Below are 20402 nucleotides of genomic sequence, written 5' to 3'. Positions count from 1 at the left end.
TCATTGGACACTGTGTTCAACACTGCACTAACGTGATAGTACATAAAGAATCATTGATTTTTTAACTTGTATATCGAGAAAATAAATATATGATTATCTATGCACTATCACGTCAGTGCAATGGTGTATTATAAAAACACTGGTATAGCAATATAGGGTCTCTAAAAAAAAATTAGATAACTTTTATCTTAATATCAAATTTTCAATTCAAATAGGAGCCGTGAACCCCCCCCCCCCCCTTCACAGAACTATATATCATTTGTCTCGGGATACATAAGAAAAAGACTGCACTGACGTGATAATGCATAGAGAATCATTGATTTTTAATTTGTATCTTGAGGAAATAAATATATGATTATCTGTGCACTGTCACGTCAACGCAGTGTTGTATTATAAAAACATTGGTATGACAATATAGGATTTCTAAAAAAAATTAGATAACTTTTATCTTAATACCAAATTTTCAATTCAAATAGGAGTCTTGATAATATGACGCCCCCCCCCCCCCCCCTCCCCTCCCCCCGACACACACCCCCATCACAGAACTATAAATCATTTGTCTCGGGATACGTAAGAAAAAAATTTATGATTATACATATCCCAAGGCAAAAGATCTATGATTCTATGATGGGGGTGTTAGGTCAAAGCGGTGTGTTAGAAAATCATTACACTTCAAATAATTTTATGTGATGTAGGAAGTCATTATTTGTTTTTTGAATAATTGCACCCCACTTCTTCTTCTCTCAAACGCAATGAGTGAAGAGAGGATTTAGTTTATATTTTACAAGTAAAGATTGGTGTAGTAGTAAAAGTTGGCTAAATTTAAATGTAGTTTGTTTAACATCTGCCAATGAAATCCTCTAGGTTCCATAAAAATTAAAAATATCTCACATCGAAACCAACTATGTAGTGAGGACAATAGTGAATCATATTGAAATCAAACATTTTTGTACAAGGATGCACGTTTCGGATTAGCAACAAAAAGTCAGGAAATGTATGGAAGATGATTGGAAAATAATAAATTAAAGTTTTGTAGGAAACTTGTGGAAAACATCCATGAAACCTTATGGGAAACATGTCACAGTTATAAATTTTGTATCTTATTAAGCTACAAAGTCGTACAATTTTTGCTATTATCTTATCTTTGTAATAGTGTGAGACTTTGAAATACTTATAAAGAAGAAAAACCACTTAATTTAAAGACCATTTTGGAGTGTTATAATGAAATATTCTAGTTTCGGTCAAAATGGAAATGAAACTTACACTTTGTTTGGGTTGAGAGAAGTGCAGAGAAGAGAAACCCATTAATAGAATAGAAGAGAAACTCAATTTCTCTCTATCGTGTTTGGATTAACTAGAGAGAAATTAGGACAACTTTGAATTTTAAAATATCCTAAAACAAATTTAGGGGTAGAATTGGAATTATAAAATATTTTTGAAAGGATTTCTCTCCAAATTTCTCCAGTTTTGGAGAGAAAGAAAACTTTTTCTCTTCTCTTCTCTCTCCCACTTAACAATCCAAACTAGGACTTGCAATGAGTCGGGTGTGGATCGGATAAGACCTCTACTGACTCCATATACGAATTGAAACACACACCCATACCCAATTATTACCCAGATTCAAAATTTTACCCAAGTTTTAGGTGGATAACCATATCTGATTTTTAGGTCACCCAAATTTTTACCCTCTCTTCTAAATCTTTTTTACTTTAATAACAAAAATTATATAATAAAAACTAATTATTTACATATATTTATATATAGAATATGAAATTATATTTTTATTGTCGGGTAATCTGGTACGATATGACGTATATTCATACCGACACTACAAAAATTTTGGGTAATATTACATAAACTTTTGATCGAGTAGAAAAACTTTGCCCATATCAAATTTATTCGAGTCAGATGAGTCGCGTAGACGGATATTATCTAACTCATTGCCAACCCTAATCTAAACAAGAGAAATGGAGAGAAGCTCATTCATTTTCACTTCTCTTCTCTCTATTTCTCTCAATCCAAACACAACGTTAATGTTTCAAAATGATTTAGTCAAGGTAATATTGATTTTTCTCTGGAAAATTATTTGGAGATGAGATTTTAAATCTTAACTCTCATAACCATTCAATCAATAAAATAGAAAAAATGACGTATAATTGAGTTCTAGAATTTTTTATGAAATTGAACTTTCGGATATATTTGATCCCCGTTTAAGCTCTTATTGAATAAATAATTGGTTACAAGAAATTACATAACCATCTTATTAATTACAACATTAAAATGATTTGGTGTATCTCAACAAATCTTAATAAACTATTATATATAACTAAATGATCATTCGTCGTTTGTTTTGATAATTTACCTGAAATTTTGTATTATGAGAGCTTAACAAATTGGCCATGAATATGTCTAAAGGACCTGTTAGCTTCATGGCAATTGTTCTGAAAATGCAGACTTGGGAAGACAATTAGCTCTATTTTCAACATTTAGACTTAACTGCTAATTCTCTTAAATGAAATACAGTAAGGCAGATTTAAAAATAATAAATGCAAAGAAGACTTTAAAGGGATTTGATGGAAATAAAATGGGCCAAGCCACCCATACTGGCCCATATTTGTTCGTAGTTGACCACCAATCATGGTTTTAAATTTCGTCGCGTTCAGCAATGATACAGATGTACATTGTGTCTCAACATTCACATCACCTCGCGAGATAAAAAAAAATGTATCGGACGATATTTTGAAAATCTCGTCCGAGTCAATTGAGATTTTGTATATTTTAATTAAAATAATTCATATTTTTGAATGGTGATTTTCTGACACATGCCATGTCAAAAGGGCTTATGGAGTATGTGTCACAGGTGGGGTGTCAGAAAATCATTATTCAATTTTTTAAAAATTTAAATAATTATTATATAAATAAAATATGATTTTACGACTAAACATCTTTTAATCTATCTTGTTTTATTAAAAAATTATAATTTGTTTAATTTAAATATATATATATATATATAAATCAAGTCAAATGATTTGTCTCATCTGAGACAAATTGAATCGTCCAAGACAACTCGGTCTTGTCCATGGACGAGATGAGACGACAAATCGAGTTTTGAAACCATGCCACCAATACAACAAACTTAGCCTTGCTAGCCATGTTTTCAAATTGACTCTCTTGAGTCCGTCTCTTCGTCTACAAGAAACACGGTTTCTTGACTAAACAAATTTCATTTTTCCTCTCTCTCTCTCTCTCGGTCTAAGATCTCGGCCCAATAAGAATTTGGATCAAAAAGCTCTCATTAATAATTTGAACCCAACATTCTGGATGCCCAATATGACTTTAATAGCCAAAGTTTGAGTGGAGATCCACGTGGCACTCGCTTTTGGGTTTAGTGACCCATTTCTATTTGTCTTATTTTATTTTTAAAATTTTAGATCTTTCTAAGCCCCTACTTTATGAACCAAAATTAAGAGTAGTACAAATATTATGAAGCCCATAATTGGGCCTCCACTTGGCATTATCTCAATATTTCAACTCAAACAAAAAGATTAAAAAAAAAAAATTATAAAGATTTTACAATCTAACGATTATGAAGCCCATAAATGTTATTTTGGAAACACAAATTACACACTTCAATCCTTATACTTTTGTTTTGAATTTTTAAAGACACATCCCTTCGTTGCCTGCAAACACTATAACGATTAAGTCAATCTTCAATCAAGTAGTATTTCAGTTATTTTAATAAAAATTTATATATATTTTTCTTTTATTTATGCCTCATGTAAGTGTTTGGACTCCTTGATTGTATCATTTTGTTACTTGTTCATATCATGGTTGTTTGACGTCATTTCTTGAGTCAATTGTGGTTATGTATTTTGTGGCATGTGTTAATTATTACTATGAAAGACATGACTCATCTGCCAATTCTTTCTAGCATGTACATGTCTTAGTGCAATGTGACGTGCTTGGGGGATTATGTACACCACCACCACTATTGTGTTGAAGAAAAAACTCTTAATGATCGATCAAGATTGATAAACTATGAAAATTAAAACAGAGAAAACAAATAACACAAAAGATTTACATGATTCAACAAAATTACCTATATCCATGGGTGGCAATAATGATTATTTATTGATGAAAATTGCAAAAATAAAATATTTTTTAGGATTTCTGAACTTGAATTTATATGACATTGTAGGGCAAAACACACATATTATAATTACGAAAATGTCCCAAAAATTGTACGGATGTCCAAATCGAATAAAATATAAGTCTTTCAACCTAGAATTAGAGGGGAACTTAGTTCCCCTCAGGGGCTTGTTTGCTCCCACACCCCCATCTGTAAGATACCAAAAAAAAAAAAAAAAAAACTCAAGTTAAGACCATAAACCAAAATATTATTATAGTTGTCCATGTCTTTATGGTGTTGCAAACTACCACTCGAAATAGGTCTTGAGACTCTGATTTGATCTAGTTAAGATGCCATTAATTAGTTACCTTTAATCAACATCGATATGCTCCAACTCTTGATTCTCAAGAGTCAAGTCGACATCCCTTCCCCACAATTATAATTGATCAACAACAAATTACAAGCACAACAGTACAAAATTAACTACTTTTCATACTTCAATTTAACAAAATTCCACGCTTAAGTCATGGATCCATAAACACCTCACCTAAATAAAACCTAAAAGAGTTAAATAAGTCAAATGATGAACCTAAAAAAGTATATAAGTCAAATGATAAACGACACCTATCCCAAAAAATATTTTGGTAAAATATTTCTATTTGTTTATTTGATTCAAATGTAGATGGGTTGACTGTGACCCAATCATCAAATAGGCCATGTTCTTTAGATTTATTGTGTTGAAAGGCAAACCTTGATCTTAAAGTTTTTAACCAATTATTTGAAGTAAAGTTTTCTCTCCTAAAACAAATTGTGTCCAATGGGTTTAGTTTGGATTTTGGATCGGATTCTTGTCCTTGATCCAATTCTGTCACATTTGATTAGAATATAAAAGTGATTCCCCCATAATTAGAAGGGAGAATGACTCCTAAGGACTCTTTATGGAGAATATGTACCGAATAGTATCATTTCAAAGAATACGGACCATTTAAGTCTCACTTAATAAAATATCATATTAGTCTATTAAAGATCTTTTGAAGATTTTTAAAAATAAAATATCTAAAATACCCTTTTAACAAATTTACAAAGTGTTTGACATAAAGACAAAGGGGGTCAAATAAAAAATATATATTTTTTATTTATTAAAAATTATTCATAAATTCAATATAATTTTATTTGACTCATTTGTATCGATTTGCTAATTTTTGAGTTGAATCAATTAGATGAACATTCAAGTCAAGTTTTTAAATTATATTTTAATTATTTATATATTTTTTAATAAATTTAATATACATAGATCAAATCAGTTTGATGATGATCATACTCGTCTCTATCATCATCATCATCATCATCATCATTTATGTGATTTAAAGATTAATAATTTTAGTAAGAGAAACAATTTTTTTTTAATTGATCTATAAAAGATGACCATAGTTAAAGGGCGTGTCATTAGTTATAAAATATAAGAGTAATTCAAATATTCTCAAATAAACATATTTTTTTTAATTTTAAAAATCATTAAAAGAGTAATTAAGGTATTTTCATTTCAAAAATTCATTTTAGACTAATGTTTGATAAATTATGTACTAAAGAGTTCATATTTTTTTAAAGGGATTTTTTTTATATATTTTCAAAGAATAAGTCTTTGCGGTCATTGTCCAAATCTGAATCTGAAATCAATTAAAATGTCAATCGTAGAAATATTTTTTTTGTTAAAATAATATTTTGCGTGCAATAATATAATAATTTGAAAAAAGACCAAGGGTATTTTTGGAATCTTTCAGTTGTCAGCAATCTGAGAGTCTGAACCACCAAGCGGTCAAAATGACGGAGGTTTGAAGTGGGATATTGTTTCAAATAGGCGTTTCCTACTTCCTTGACGTCAATATCTGACTTTGATGGTTTCGTTCTAGCCCAACGAATGTCCACGTGTCAAATTATAGTAAATTACAAAAATGCACTTGCGTTACATTAAAGGACCCTAGGTTAGTTGTCAATGGATAGGATTAGATCCACCTGATCCAATAACTTTTGACCTGGATCAAGGATTTGGATTCCAATATGAATCCATATTATCCAATCGGTTTGGATCAACCATATTTCAATCTATTAGGGTCCAAAATCGATAAAATGTGAGGTAATAACCTCGAGGGATTGGCTCAATGGCAAATTTTGATCGATAAACGATTAATGCCGGTAGGTTTTGGGTTCAATACTCAGTATGAGCATTAATTCCTCAAGGACTACTTATGAAGGCGCACTCTCACTTACTTAGTGTGTGTGATGTGTGGGAATTGCACGTGCCAAGGGACTAGTCCTTGAATTTATGTAAAATATTATTATCTTCAAAATCTTCTTGATTAATAATTTTAATTACAAAAAGACCCCTAAAATGCACGTATGTTCATTCATGCTACCTACTGATTAGTTATAAAGTTAAGTCTAATTCTACGTAAATATTATTATTTTTAACTCATGAGCAAAGGCACTTTTAAACTCACTAATCTAATAAATAGAGGGAGTTGATTCAAGAAATGTTGTATTTAATTGGATTAATATTTATTAAAATAATTATGAATGTTTTTACTTAAAATAGAAGAATATTATGGTTATAGAGGACTAAAACTCCTTCACTCATATTTATATAAAACTATAAGGGTATATTAGTCATAATCCTCCATGTTTTAGTGAATATTTGAGATATCCTTTATTTATCGTTGATCATGGTCTTCTACGAGAGGTAGATACAAATGAACAAAATACCCTTATCTTCTACTTTTTACGAAAACCCTTGATTTGAAATCACCATCTTTAATATTTTTGATCGATGTATTTGACAATCTTTAATTTGATTTTTCGAATAAAAAAATTTGAAACCAAAAATCCATTATCTTTAACTCTTGATTATTTTGCAAAATCATCAAGAGTAAACTTTTATTAATTTTCTTCTTATAAATGATTGAGAAAATTGAATTCTTAATCAAATCATGCAAAGAATAAGTGGTAACCTTGTCATCAATACCAATTGTTGAAGAAACTTTCTTCTAACCAAAGCCCAAGGTATCTGAAAAATTATTGAAAATAAATAAATGAACAATTAAGGGTGTTGAAAATGATATTTTAATCATTTCATTAGTCTCTCATAGAAGACCATGGTCAATGAATCCCATTCGATAAACAACATTAAGGAAACAACACGTTTGTTGTAGGAGATCATCCTCACAAAAAGATTTAAAATTGTAAATCGTGGATTTTATATTGTTAATTTGTAAATCACTTATGTTGGGGTTAGAAATTTTAAATTGAACTTATTTTCTTTTTGAGGATGATCTAATTATCATAAAGATTAACCTCGTAGAAGCTCAGCCAAATCCAAAACTTGTCAGTCATATAGGACGATTTTTGTGAACTCATCTCGTTCGGCAGCCAATCATTAGGGAGCCAACGAGCACCCTATCGATCCCAGCCGTTAGATCATGTTTTTTCACCAAACGAGTTTGAAAATGAGGATATCTGTGACATTCACCAAATGCTAAGGGCTATTTCTAATTTATTGAAAAATAAAAAAACACATAGAAGATTGAAGGAAGAAACAACTGGCAGTCCCAACTTCTTCCTCATTTTCCTTAAATTTACAAATATTCCCCGTTTTCGCATTTTTCTTCTTTTTTCGTTAATTTATATTCTCCCTCTCTCTCTCTCTCTCCACTTCCCGTCAAAATTGCTTCGCTTCTTGTCACTCGTCAGCGACATTCTGTCGCCCTTTCTCTCTCTTCTTTGACCTAAGAGAGAGAGAGAGAGAGCTTCAAAGGAATTGCAGAGATCGATTCGATTTCAGTTCTTTGATTTCAAGTTCTGCTTCTTAAAGAATTCTTTTTCATGAACTTGTGGAAGAGATAGACTCTGTTTCGGTGACTGGGGATTTTGTTTAGGGTTTCTAAGAAGCCATGAAGTCATCTTTGAAGAAATTGCGAGGTTTTGCACTCCACAAGAACGATGCGAAGGAGAAAATAGATCTCCAACCTTCAGCACATCTCGATGAGCTTGCCCAGGCAGAAGAGGTACTCTCACAGTCTCACTAGGGTTTCTCTTTACATAGTGTTCTAATTTTTCTAGTTTAGATCTGAAGCACCATGGAATTCCTGTGATATATGGAAATTAAAATTGAAATTTTTTTAAATTTTTCATGAAGTGAAGACTAACAATGACCTAGTCTGTGATTAGCTTTGAAAGAATTGTAAATTAAACTGGGAAAGCTGCTCTGAATTTTCGATAATTGGTAGTTATGTTTGGGTTAGGTCTTAAGGTTACAGACTTCGTTCTTTCGGTCCAACTTAGCTCTCCAAAAAAGGGTTTTGTTGATTCTATTAGACAAGCTTTTAGCTTTTCAGCTGAGTTAAAATTGCGGGCCAAATGATTCTCTATGTTGCTATTTTCTCAGTCTATGTTAGTCGGCTCATGAAGGCTTTTCCACATAGTTATGCTCTTTATCCAAACCAAAACCGGTTTCGGGCTTAATATGTTGTTTTAACTCGATACCTCTTCAAACTATGTTTATCGAACACCAATTAGGATATTTTTTGGCATTGTGAATGCTCTGCTTTACCAATTGACAGTCTACATCAGTGGCTTTCCGTGATTGGTTAAAATATGGACTAGACGCCATTTTATGATTGAGTTAGTAACATTGTACTTCTAATTATATCAGAGCTCATCTGGGTGTGTTTACTAGCATTTTTCAATTAACGGATTGATGGGAAGGGACCTATAATGTATTATAAAAAAAAGATGAAACACAGCATCAAATACGCTAGACTACTGTAAAACATGGTTTCTGAAAAATAAGGCTGTGTAAAGTACCCAGGTATTTTTTATAGACATCTAGATCAAAACATTCATGATTTTGAATGAAAAGAAATCATTGTGTCTTTGATGGGAAGGAAGCAACCCTCGATGGAATTGTAGTGTCAATCAAAGGTTTCTCATTTTCGTGGTGTAAATTTTTTGTGGAGTTTAGAGGAGCCTTCTTTGAAGACTTGGGGAGATGGGATTGGGTTTGTAGATTGTCTTAGTTGTTTGGGCTGATCTATTTGTACTCCTTTTCGTTGGTCATCTCAACCACTTTCAATATAAGTTGCATTTACCTATAAAAAAAAAAAAAGGAAGCTAACAACCTACACTTTAATAATCAAGCGGTGTTATGGCACTTGGGCTCTACATTAAAATGCCATGAAACGCCACTAGTTATCACATGCTTAGATCTTGGCCAGGGTTAGGTTATTGCCTGTAGAGGCACTTGGGCTCTACATTAAAAAGGTATGAAACTCCACTAGTTATCACATGCTTAGATCTTGGCCAGGGTTAGGTTATATATATATATATATATATATATATATATACGGTGGCGTTCGGAGGCCCTAAAGAGAGCCAGACATTGTGCCAAACATTTTTTCAATGTATGGGTTAGAAGTTTCAGAATGGGCTGATCTTTTGTGAGGATGATCTCTGTGATTTTTTGGCACAGTGTTAGGGTCTCTGAATGCTCCCCATATATATAAATGTATGTATGTATTTTGTGTGTGTATTGGAAGGAGGGGGGGGGGGTAATGTAGGGTATCCTACATCCCTTATGGGAAGGGACTAGTCCCTTATGGTCAAAAGACATTTATGATACTTCAGATCTTTGTGTTGCCACATCTCCTCAATCTTTTCCATCCTATTACAAATTATTGTAAAGGACTGAGTGAGTTCCTTACAAGAAATATGCACAAAAAAAAAATAATAATAAATAAAAAAAATCTAGAAATACTGATCCACCACTCTTGAATCAAGGTCACTACAACTTCCATGCATGAATCGAAGTGAGACTGTGTGCAAAGCATTACTGATTTTGCAGAAGTCAGGAAGCAAGAGTACCTCTGTAGCATTTATATAAAATGAAAAATATCAAATAATCACACTTTAGCATTTCATGTTTGAGTGAATATTTTAGTTTTCTGTTATGAAAACTTTTTTTTTCAACAATTTATGAAATGATTATGTTACTTAAAATTGGTCTTGAAATATCCATGGAAGCAATAGATAGTGTTGTGACTAGAAAGTGATTTAGAAGACTGGCACCACACCAGTAGATTCGTGTTGGGAGAAGTATTATTTCAACTAACAGGACCTTAAGAAAAATTAATTTGTTTAGTGTAATGTTTTTATCTCTTCTGTGATTTTTCATTCCATCAACTTCTCGAGTTGCTGAACAAGACGCATAATTTAAACCTTGGATGTAGCTACATTAGCATTCAGGACTATGTCAGTCTCTACACAGGCTATTATTGCCTGAGAAGCAACCATTAGTATTAGGCAACCACTAAGTCATCATTTTGCATGCATTGTTATTTTATGAAAATTTTATATAAACCTGTGTTTCTTTGGTTTTACCTTAGCTCGTGTAGTTTGCACTTTGCTTACATGGATTTTTACAAGGGATACTCCGGTATCCATCTGAACTGAGAGTTCGACCATTTGATTACCATGGCATTAAGAGTTATGAGGAAACAACATGGATCTCATTCATGATGAGAGAGGTAGGGATACTAACTATTTATAGACCCTACCACCACCCTCTTTCTAAGGTTGGCAGGCCAATCTAATGAGGGACGTCAGACTCAAATCTTCTGTATGGTTTCCACTTCTCACCGTGGCTTCCAAGGGACGTGGCACCATGCCTTACATGCAGATCATCTCAGCAGATCAACCTCCACTCAGGCCCTACCTTCTGTCTGACAAAACTAACTGTTTTGGGTTTTGGTGAACTACTCCCGACCAACTTTTTCTCTCTCAGTTGTCACCATGCCAATCCTGTCAGACCGTAGGATCTTTGTTCTGACAATTTGTGTTAGGTGTGCAAACATCATCGTTAGAACGTGTCATGTCAGCAGTTTGCGTTATCCCTTTTGAGGAACATTATCTATAGCTTGTATCTGTTTGTTTCCTTCTTTTTTTGTCTTGTTTCTTCATTTGTTTTGGTTCTGTGTTTGCAGGATATGCAAGAAATAAGAAACTGCTATGATAGTTTGCTTTCTGCAGCTGCTGCAACTGCAAACAGTGCATTTGGTACATAATTACTTAATTTCTCATTTTACATATCTCACTTTTGACGATGTAGTATCTATTTTTTTTTTTAATCTAAGGGATAGATCTCTCTCTCTCTCTCTCTCTCTCTATATATATATATATTATATATATATATATATATTATATATATATATATATAGTGGCGTTCGGAGGCCCTAAAGAGAGCCAAACATTTTTTCAATGTATGGGTTAGAAGTTTCGGAATGGGGTTTTTTTTTTTTGTGTGTTGTGAGGAGGATCTCTATGATGAGGAGATCATCCTCACCAAAAATCAGCCCATTCTGAAACTTCTAACCCCATCAAAAGTGGTTTATAGAAATTGGACGGTCCACGAATCTTCAACTTGTAAACTAGGGTTAGAAGTTTCAGAATGAGTGGATTTTTGGTGAGAATGATCTCTTCATCATAGAGATCATCCTCACAAAAAATCAGCACATTCCGAAACTTCTAACCCATGTGTTTGAAAAATGTTTGGCTCTCTTTAGGGCCTCTGACCGCTCCCCATATATATATATATGTACTTTTTTTTTTTTTTTTCTGGGGGGGGGGGGGGGGTCAACTTCCTACAATCACTATGCTGAATTACAATCTTTACATTGTTATAAATATGTTTTTGGAGAAATATGTGATTAACAGGTTACCACTTAAACTGTCTTCTTTCAGAGTTCTCAGAGTCACTGCGGGAGATGGGTACCTGTCTACTTGAGAAAACGGCATCAAATGACGATGAAGAGAGTGGTAAGTTAATCAGGAGCCTCTTTTATTGCCATTGCATGGGCTTCTGGCACTATCATTTAAACTTTAAACTAACTACTGGCAAATGTATTATACTTTGTGTGTGTTGGCTGGGGCTCGAATCCAAGATTACTTACTCCGAAAACTGAGGAAAGAACCTATAAAGGGTCAAGACCTTATGAACTCAGCCCTATATACATGGAGTTTGAGTTGCATTAAACCCCATCATTCTGGTCGGGATGTACATAGAACTTAGATTCTTTTATTTATTTATAATTATTATCAAAATTCAAACCTATTTTTGGCTCCACTCACTTATGAATTGGGAAAAAGGTTCTTGTAGTGTCTAATTTCAACATTCCAAACATAAATTTTGCCACAAAAGGACTATACTACATTTATTTTGAGTTTCTCAGTGTTGATAGGTTATTGATCATAACAACCCTTTTCTATCGGGATTTTGAAGGTCAAACTTTGCTTGTTTGAAATATTGGTTTTAATTACCTTAATTTTGAGCATTAAAAGTGTTCGGTTGTTGCATTCATGATAATAAAGTTTTGTTGGTGGACCAAGGGTGAGGGTTAGGGTGCTTAGATACAGTCAGTCATTTGATCAGTTTTCTTATACTTCTTTGATCAAATTACACATGTAAGAATTGTTCATGTATGTCTTGGCACCACTATTGTTGTTTGGCTGCTCTACTTTTCTTTCTTTCTCCCTTTTTTCCCCTTCTGAACTATATTTTTTGTTGTTTTCATTTTTATCATCTATATGTTCTGAACTATGGGGATATGTAAAGTTGAATAGTGTTTGTAATTTTCATGATTTTTCTTGTTTTATTAAATACACTTTTTTCTCTTCAACACCCCCCCCCCCCTTTTTCTCTCTTTCTTTGATTTTCTTTTTCTAGAAGAAATCCTCATGACTTACCCAATTGTCAATTGATGGTTGAACATGGTACCTTATCCTAATTTAGTAGTTCTTGCTATGATCTATGTTAGGGTATAGTTTCAGGTCAAGTGTTGCCCAAAGTGACCAATCAAACTTTGAAGCTTGATCACATTATCCTAATAATTTCTCATACAACAATTATTGAAGTCTTCTAATTTATTCTAAGTGTGATTGTTGACATACAGGTAGGGCTCTCTTGATGTTGGGAAAAGTGCAATTTGAACTTCAGAAGCTTGTTGACGGCTATGTGAGTCATGATTGTAATGTTGTAAACTGTTGTTATACATCTCTGCCTAATCATCATTTTGAAACAATCGCATTTGTCTGGGCTTGTCAGTGACGTATAGCTTTGCATATTTCAGCGTTCTCATATTTTCCAGACAATTACAACCCCATCGGAGTCTCTTCTCAATGAACTAAGAAATGTGGAGGTTTGTTTTAATGCATTATTTTATCTCCTTGATATATGAAAAACATTATTGGGTTCTGCTTCGTGCACGGGATGCGTGCATTACAAGTTACATTTTCAATCCCAGAGTTTGCTGAGAAGTTCAGCCTTTTTTGTGTGTTCATCCCAGTGACAGAAGCGTGTGTATATATATAGTCAATAAAATGGTGTTAATCAATAATTGTTTCTGTGGTGAAACATGGGATCAGTAGCATCTGTCCCATAGTTTCAAGTCTCAGAGTTGGTGTCAGGAACATCTGGTGCCGAGTCTGAGACTTGTAAAAGTTAGGCAATCTGGACATGATTCAATGCAAAACAAGTCTGAGTCAAGGCTGAATCTTATGCTGAGTCAGTGTTTGTTCAAGTCAGGCAATCTGCTTCCCATTCCTTTTGTATTAAAAAAGATATGTTGCTGTCTATTTTACCTAGAATAACCTATTGAAGCTTGGTTGTGGTCCTACATCAGTCAACATAGATTGTATATTAGAACAACAAAATCAGAACCTAATTTGAACAAGTGAACAAATTTGAGGCTATAGATTAATAAGGTACTGATGGACATTGGATTGAAGATGCATCCATTTTGGAGTCCCATGGAAAATTGATTGGGATTGATGTTTAGTAGTGCAGGTCCTGAGACTGAGGATTACATTGCATTTATTGCATATGGAGTCTTATGAATGTTTTGGATTTTTATTTGTATATTAATCTTTCATATTTCTAGCATTTCTGAACTTGAAAATACACCCCAAATTTGGACTTTTGGATAGATCTTCATTAATTACAACTTATCTAAAAAAAACAAGATCTTCATTAATTATTAAAGCTGAAAGGAGTAGAACACGTCTGTTTATTTTTTCTCAGTTACCCTTTACCTCTGGCTTTTAAGATCCTGCCCAGAATTTGATTTGCTCAGGGAAATGTTTGAATTCTGGACTTCTTTCATTTTAGATCCTTCCTTGATTATAATTAATATATAGCTATTCAAGCTTTGTACTGCCAATTGTGCTCAGTGGGCCTTCTCTTATTTGCTGATGCAGGACATGAAGCGGCAATGTGATGAAAAAAAGTTTGTAACATTCCTTTGTAGCTTTTTTTTCCTCCTTGAATTTAATTTATACTCACTTTCATTATATAATCATCAGAAGTATATATGAATACATGATGACGGCACAGAGGGAAAAGGGAAAGTCAAAAACTACAAAGGGAGAAAGTTTTTCTTCTGAGCAGCTCCAAGCAGCTCATGATGAATATGATGAGGAGGCAACTTATTTTGTTTTTCGTTTGAAATCATTGAAGCAAGGGCAATCCCGAAGTCTTCTAACACAGGCAGCTCGGCATCATGCCGCTCAGGTTTTCTTTTCTCACAACTTTCAAATGTCAAGAATATTCAATTTTTTTTTCTTCCTGTTAGAGGAGTATTGAATATTGATAACACTTTCTTTTATCTGTTCCTTGGTTGAAAGCAGTTGAATTTCTTTAGTAAAGGGCTGAAGTCTCTTGAGGCAGTTGACCAGCATGTACAGCTGGTTACGGAAAAGCAACATATTGATTACCAATTCAGCGGACTTGAGGATGATGATGATGGGGAGTATAGTGGTGATGATGATGGATACGAAGTCAATGATGATAGGGAGTTGAGTTTTGATTATGGACAAACTAACGTTGTGCAGGAGGTTTCAACGTCTAGAAGTTCAATGGAGGTTTGAATTTAACATACTTGAAATTTTCTGAAAAAGATCAAGTACGCTGATTTTTTTGCGTTTCAGATGTTTACGCCATTGCCCTCAGATATATTGTGTGTTGCCATTTTTCAATGTTTACATGTATTCCATTGTAACTCCTTGATCTTATAATTTACAGCAATAAAAGTCTGTGGTGGAGCATTCTGTTCATAAATGGCATGGACTTAATGGTTGTCTAATTGATGTTTCAAAGCTTTCGTCTCATATTTCTAAACAAATTAGTTGTGCCAGGAGTTTTGTTGTGGCTACTTAGTTAATACTTGATATAGATTCTATTTTCGGCTTGTATCATGTCTTTGTCCACTAGTTTGATCTGATGTGGAGATTTTATCATACAGCTTGATCAAGTGGACTTGTTTTTTCCCCAAGTGTTAACAGCAGAAGCTGCAAAGGTGAACGTCCTACCCTATATTTGGATTAAAAATTTGGAAACATAATCATAACTTTATCTTCACGTGAGCAAGGAATCCGTTATGTACCGGTTCCAGTAAATACACACTTCTAGTGGACACTGCATCACATTAGAAGGATAATGGTCCTTAAAAGGAAAAAAAACATTTGTTTATCTGGATTTGAATGATACTAAACTCACTAAAAAAATATACACTCAACTCAACTGACATGGCATGTGTACAGAGCCATAGATTTTTGCCTTGTGTATCTCGAGGAAAATCTATGGTTCTGTGCACATTCCATGTCAGTTGAGTGTCTCTTTTTCTTAAAGTCAGTTTAGCATGGCTCGATTGATTTTTGGAAATTGTTCTGCATTGTAAGCATGAGCATTTATTTGCTCCTTTGATTGCTAAATATTAGAGGACTAGCCTTTGAGATTAGACCACTCAACCATTTGTTAGCTTCCATGATTCATGCCTTTTTTTTTTCTTTTTTGTATGTTTGCAGGAAAATCTAGACAAAAGCCATGGGGATCTCCACAACTTTAGCAGGGAACCTAGGAAAGGCAGCCAATCGGCCCCTATCTTTGCAGAGAAGAAGTTTGATCCAGCTGAAATGATAAGACAAATGCCACAATCATCGACACGGAAGTTTCACACATATGTCCTGCCCACACCTGTTGATACTAGGAATTCAACTCCTGCACTATCAAGTCATCCGGTTTCCCATGCAAGGCAAGCAAGCTCAAGCGGCTACACTCACAATCTGTGGCATTCGTCTCCCTTGGAACCAAAAAATCCTGAGACAGATTCCAGACATGATAATTTCTTGGGACCCTCCAAATTAAAAGCAAAGGCAGTACTCAAAGAGAGCAACATCAATAGTTCTTCCATCAAGTTACCCCCTCCTTTGGCTCTGAGGATCTCACTACAACAGCTTGATCCACGTACGTCAGATACTAAAAAATTCAAAAGACAAGCTTTCTCTGGTCCATTAACAAGTAAACCATGTTCGACCAAGCCCATTTTATCCGCCAGTGGCCCCATAGCCCCAATGGAACGCCCCCAGTTAGTCCCACGTGCTGCAGTAAACCCATCTACATCTCCAAAAGTATCGCCAAGTGCTTCACCTCCTATGATTTCTTCACCCAAAATAAGTGAGCTTCATGAGCTTCCTAGGCCCCCTGTTAGTTCAGCCTCATTGAGACCTTCGGGTCTAATTGGTCACTCTGCCCCCTTGGTACCCAGAAGTCAAGAGTTTTCTGCTACAAACAAGATGCTTTTGATGACATCAAATACAGCATCCCCACTGCCTACACCTCCTTTGTCCGTCTCTCGTAGTTTCTCCATACCTTCAAGCAGTCGGAGAGAAATGGAGGTACACATGACCAAGTTATTGGAGGCTACTCAAAATCCAAAGAAGGCTGGAAATGTTGCTTCACCTCCTTTGACACCCATTTCCCTTGCAAATATCAAACCAGCGTCAACTTCCGAAGCCGTCACCCGTGCTGATCAACGCAGAGGTGTTTGAGACACAATAAGCATTCTACTTTTTTCCTGGTAATTGTTAAATACGTCTTGTGATATTTCCTCTTTGTTTTTAGTGATTTGGCATTTCAGCTATAATGTTAGTCGCTTATATCTGGAGGTCAATTTTTTTTTAGAAACATTTTAAATTTAATTTCTTGTTCAAAAAATGCAGAACAAATATAAAGGGCAAACAAAAAAAAAAAAAAAAAAGGGAAATATCTGGAGGTCAATTAACATCATTCTTACATTATGATTCCTCAATTATGTGATTTTCTTGTCTACACATGGAAGCTCATGGACATCAGAATATCTCATTTCATCATTAATTTACGATACAATAATTCCTAAAATTTCAAATATTATGGTTGTCCTGTGTTCTGTATATTGTCACATTGATTACTGACAGAATAATTTACTTGAATGCTTTTATGCTATTTGATAACCGCAAAATTTGTTCGATTGATTAATTTTCAGTTTTTTTTTTTTTTCCTTCCAGTTTATTATTAGCGAGGGGAAACTTTTGTGGTTCTCTTGAGTGCTGACTGTTTCCCTGTCTTGTGCAAGTGAGGATTGATTTTTTTGCACTTCTGCTACTATTTGGTGGTGTGTGTAGTGCTTCTGAATTCGCCAATCTAACAAAGCGGCTCAAAATTTATTTCTTGTCATCTGGGTTTGGGTCTGTAAATATGATTTTCGTGTATTAAATAGCTCATAGGTTTAATCTTTGTTTATATTTATAGTCAGCCATTGGTTATGATAACTCGGCATAAATTTGATTGAATAATGTTACAACAGATTGTGTTCCATTCCGCGGAATTTTGTTAAGTGGTTTACCATTTTTTCTTTCTTTTTAATCTAAAATTTTGTATCCAAATCCTTCCTTGGGAATGCTTCTACATCACCCTTACATGGCAAAACTTTGCAGTGATTATTTTAGATTGCCAAGCGTGGGATGCAATGATTTACTGCAATTTGCAGCCGACAGTAAGGCAATTATCATTGTTGATGGACAACCAAGTAGGAAGAAGAGCTGGGCCATAGCCCATAGAAGATCATGGGCTGGTGGACCTAAGAGAGGTCAAAGTCAAACTTGGAGTCTGATTAAATGGTAGTGGGAATACATATGGCATTTGTGAAAAACTACAAGGGTATTTGAGGTATTTCGGCTTTAAGGGAAGGAGGACGGTAGTGCCTTGATCGTGTGGAAACCGCCATCATTTCTGACGGTTTCTCTGAAAAGCTAACCGAAATTAGCGCGGCTGCAGCTTGGTTTGATAGGCCTTTTATATGTATGTACTAAATGCGTAAAATAAGAGAGTTACTATGGCCACACCAACTTTTAATAGCGACACACACTGCATGTAATTTTTTGTGTGATAACATAGGAATTGGTGTTGGTGTGACAATAACAGCTCTATAAAATAATTTTAGAGAGATTTACAAGACAGTCCTCTCTGTTGCAATTTTATTACAAAAATTTCCTTATTTTATCAAGTTTGGTATCAAACAAACCTTACTATATGAATTAGGCTAGCATGACTAACTTGGTAAGATTTCAAATCTTCCTAAGGGTTGTTCGGCCCACATAGATTATAAAATTGGCAATCCCCCAACTCCACAATATTTTAGATTTCATGGAAAAATTAAGATTCAGAAAAAAAAAAAAAAAGAACAAAAATTCATAAACAAATCTCTTGAGTTTGATCGAAGATGTTGAAAATGAATGATTATTTATCTCTCAAATTTGAAATTAAAAATTCAATGGTGAAAATTAACCATTTTATCCTTTATAATCTTTGCTGTTAGATCATGTTTTTGATGCAGTTAGAATCCACTTCAAGCATGTTAAGTAATAGATTAAAAGTTTCAATTTGAATTTTATCATGTGATTTTCACTCTAAGGTTTGTTAGGTAATAATCTTCAGAAAATAAGGTTTGGTGGATAACAAATTTTAAAGTAAGGTTCTCTGAAATTATTAGAACTTAAGGACTTTTTTTTCATAAAAGTGCAACAGTTGGGTCTATTGGGTAAATTTCTCATGGACCATTCTTATGCGCTATAGCACTGTCTGTCATTTATAGCTGCCAAGGTGGACGCGTGGCACCTCATCAAATAACTTGGTGTCTCGCATTTAGAAATCGCCACGTTTACATTAAAAGTAGAACATAGTTTTAGGTGGAAATATTGCCTATAAGAACTAGAAGAATGACAGCTATGTCCCCCACTATTTTTATCGGGGTTGCTGTTACAAATTTATTTCCAAAATAAACACTGGAGCACTAGCTTGCAAAACTTATATCGCCACACCAATTCTTTTTTTTATAGCATCCCAAATCATATGACACCAATTTTTTTCAACAATATGAAGAATAGCACCCATTCACCACCAAATCCTTTCGAGGTTTCCTTTTCCAACAGTCATGGAGGGAGTCTCCATCTACATTGCCTCGATAACTAGATCTAATACTAGAGACCTCTCCTCAAGTTGATTAAATTTATCCTTGCTCTTGGATCGACAATCAAGTAGGCTTTCGAAAAATTTGACAATTGAGAGATTCATGTTAAAAAATGAAATATCAAAGAGACAAAAAAACGTACAAAACATGGATTTACATGATTCGAAAGTATGCCTACGTTCTCGGATCATAACAAGAATAATAACAATAATTATTTTCTCTGAATTTTTAGTTCTAGAGATCTCTATTTAAAAGATCACAAGTTACTAAAATATGTAAATCTCTCCAATTAGAAATCCCCCTAAAATAATAAATTTTTAAGAAAATATTATCCAATTGTTTTTTTCGTAACCTTAAAAATTTGGGTTGGAGGAAGGGGAGATGCCCCCATGCACCCTGCAACTTTGCATACCTCCAACAAAATACAAAATATTTACGTAACAATTCAATGGTAGCTTTCTTTTATCGAAGATTAATGAAAGAAAAATGCTGAAGTAATATTGAAATTGATATCGTTTGGGACATTGCTAACGTGGATGTGTTTATTGAATCATAGATATTTTTCATCAAGATACGAGTGAGAAGCATCTATTGTTTTGTGCACACCAATGTCTCAAACGATGTCAATTTCATTGTTACTCCAGCACGACTCTTACTGGAATAGTTTGGGGGTCATTATAGAAAGTGTAAGTATTATAGTTATCTAACATTTGATAACTTACAAATGGGATGTTATAAGAAAACGTTGGAGTGACACTAATTATAATATCAAAAAACAAATGGAATTTAAATTAATTGATGTGGCAATAGTAATTCTCTAGATTAATTGGTGTGGCAATAGCAACTCTCTTAATTAAGCTGAGCGAATTAGTTTTGATCATTGATTCATG

At 33.9% G+C, this 20402-nt stretch overlaps 1 protein-coding gene across 2 annotated transcripts; it reads left to right on the top strand.

The window, feature by feature from the left end:
• Positions 1-7702: 7702 nt before the first annotated feature.
• Positions 7703-18669, top strand: LOC147400809 (uncharacterized protein At2g33490-like). 2 transcript variants are annotated; one of them, XM_086441838.1, is made up of 11 exons: positions 7703-8187; positions 11161-11233; positions 11918-11992; positions 13126-13187; positions 13303-13371; positions 14429-14457; positions 14534-14741; positions 14858-15091; positions 15472-15525; positions 16034-17085; positions 17981-18669. In XM_086441838.1, the coding sequence occupies exons 1-10, from the start codon at positions 8074-8076 to the stop codon at positions 17054-17056; spliced, it is 1941 nt and encodes a 646-aa protein (XP_086297964.1). In that variant the 5' UTR covers positions 7703-8073; the 3' UTR covers positions 17057-17085; positions 17981-18669. The 2 variants fall into 2 exon arrangements, with proteins under 2 accessions (XP_086297964.1, XP_086297963.1); XM_086441837.1 differs by lacking the exon at positions 17981-18669 and adding an exon at positions 17552-17929.
• Positions 18670-20402: the final 1733 nt, after the last annotated feature.

Source organism: Akebia trifoliata, chromosome 5 (assembly GCF_017979445.1).
Source record: "Akebia trifoliata isolate Shusen 1 chromosome 5, ASM1797944v1, whole genome shotgun sequence".
Classification (NCBI taxonomy): Eukaryota; Viridiplantae; Streptophyta; class Magnoliopsida; order Ranunculales; family Lardizabalaceae; genus Akebia; species Akebia trifoliata.
Note: the sequence above shows the minus strand (reverse complement) of the source record. Positions and strands in the feature narration are given on the sequence as shown.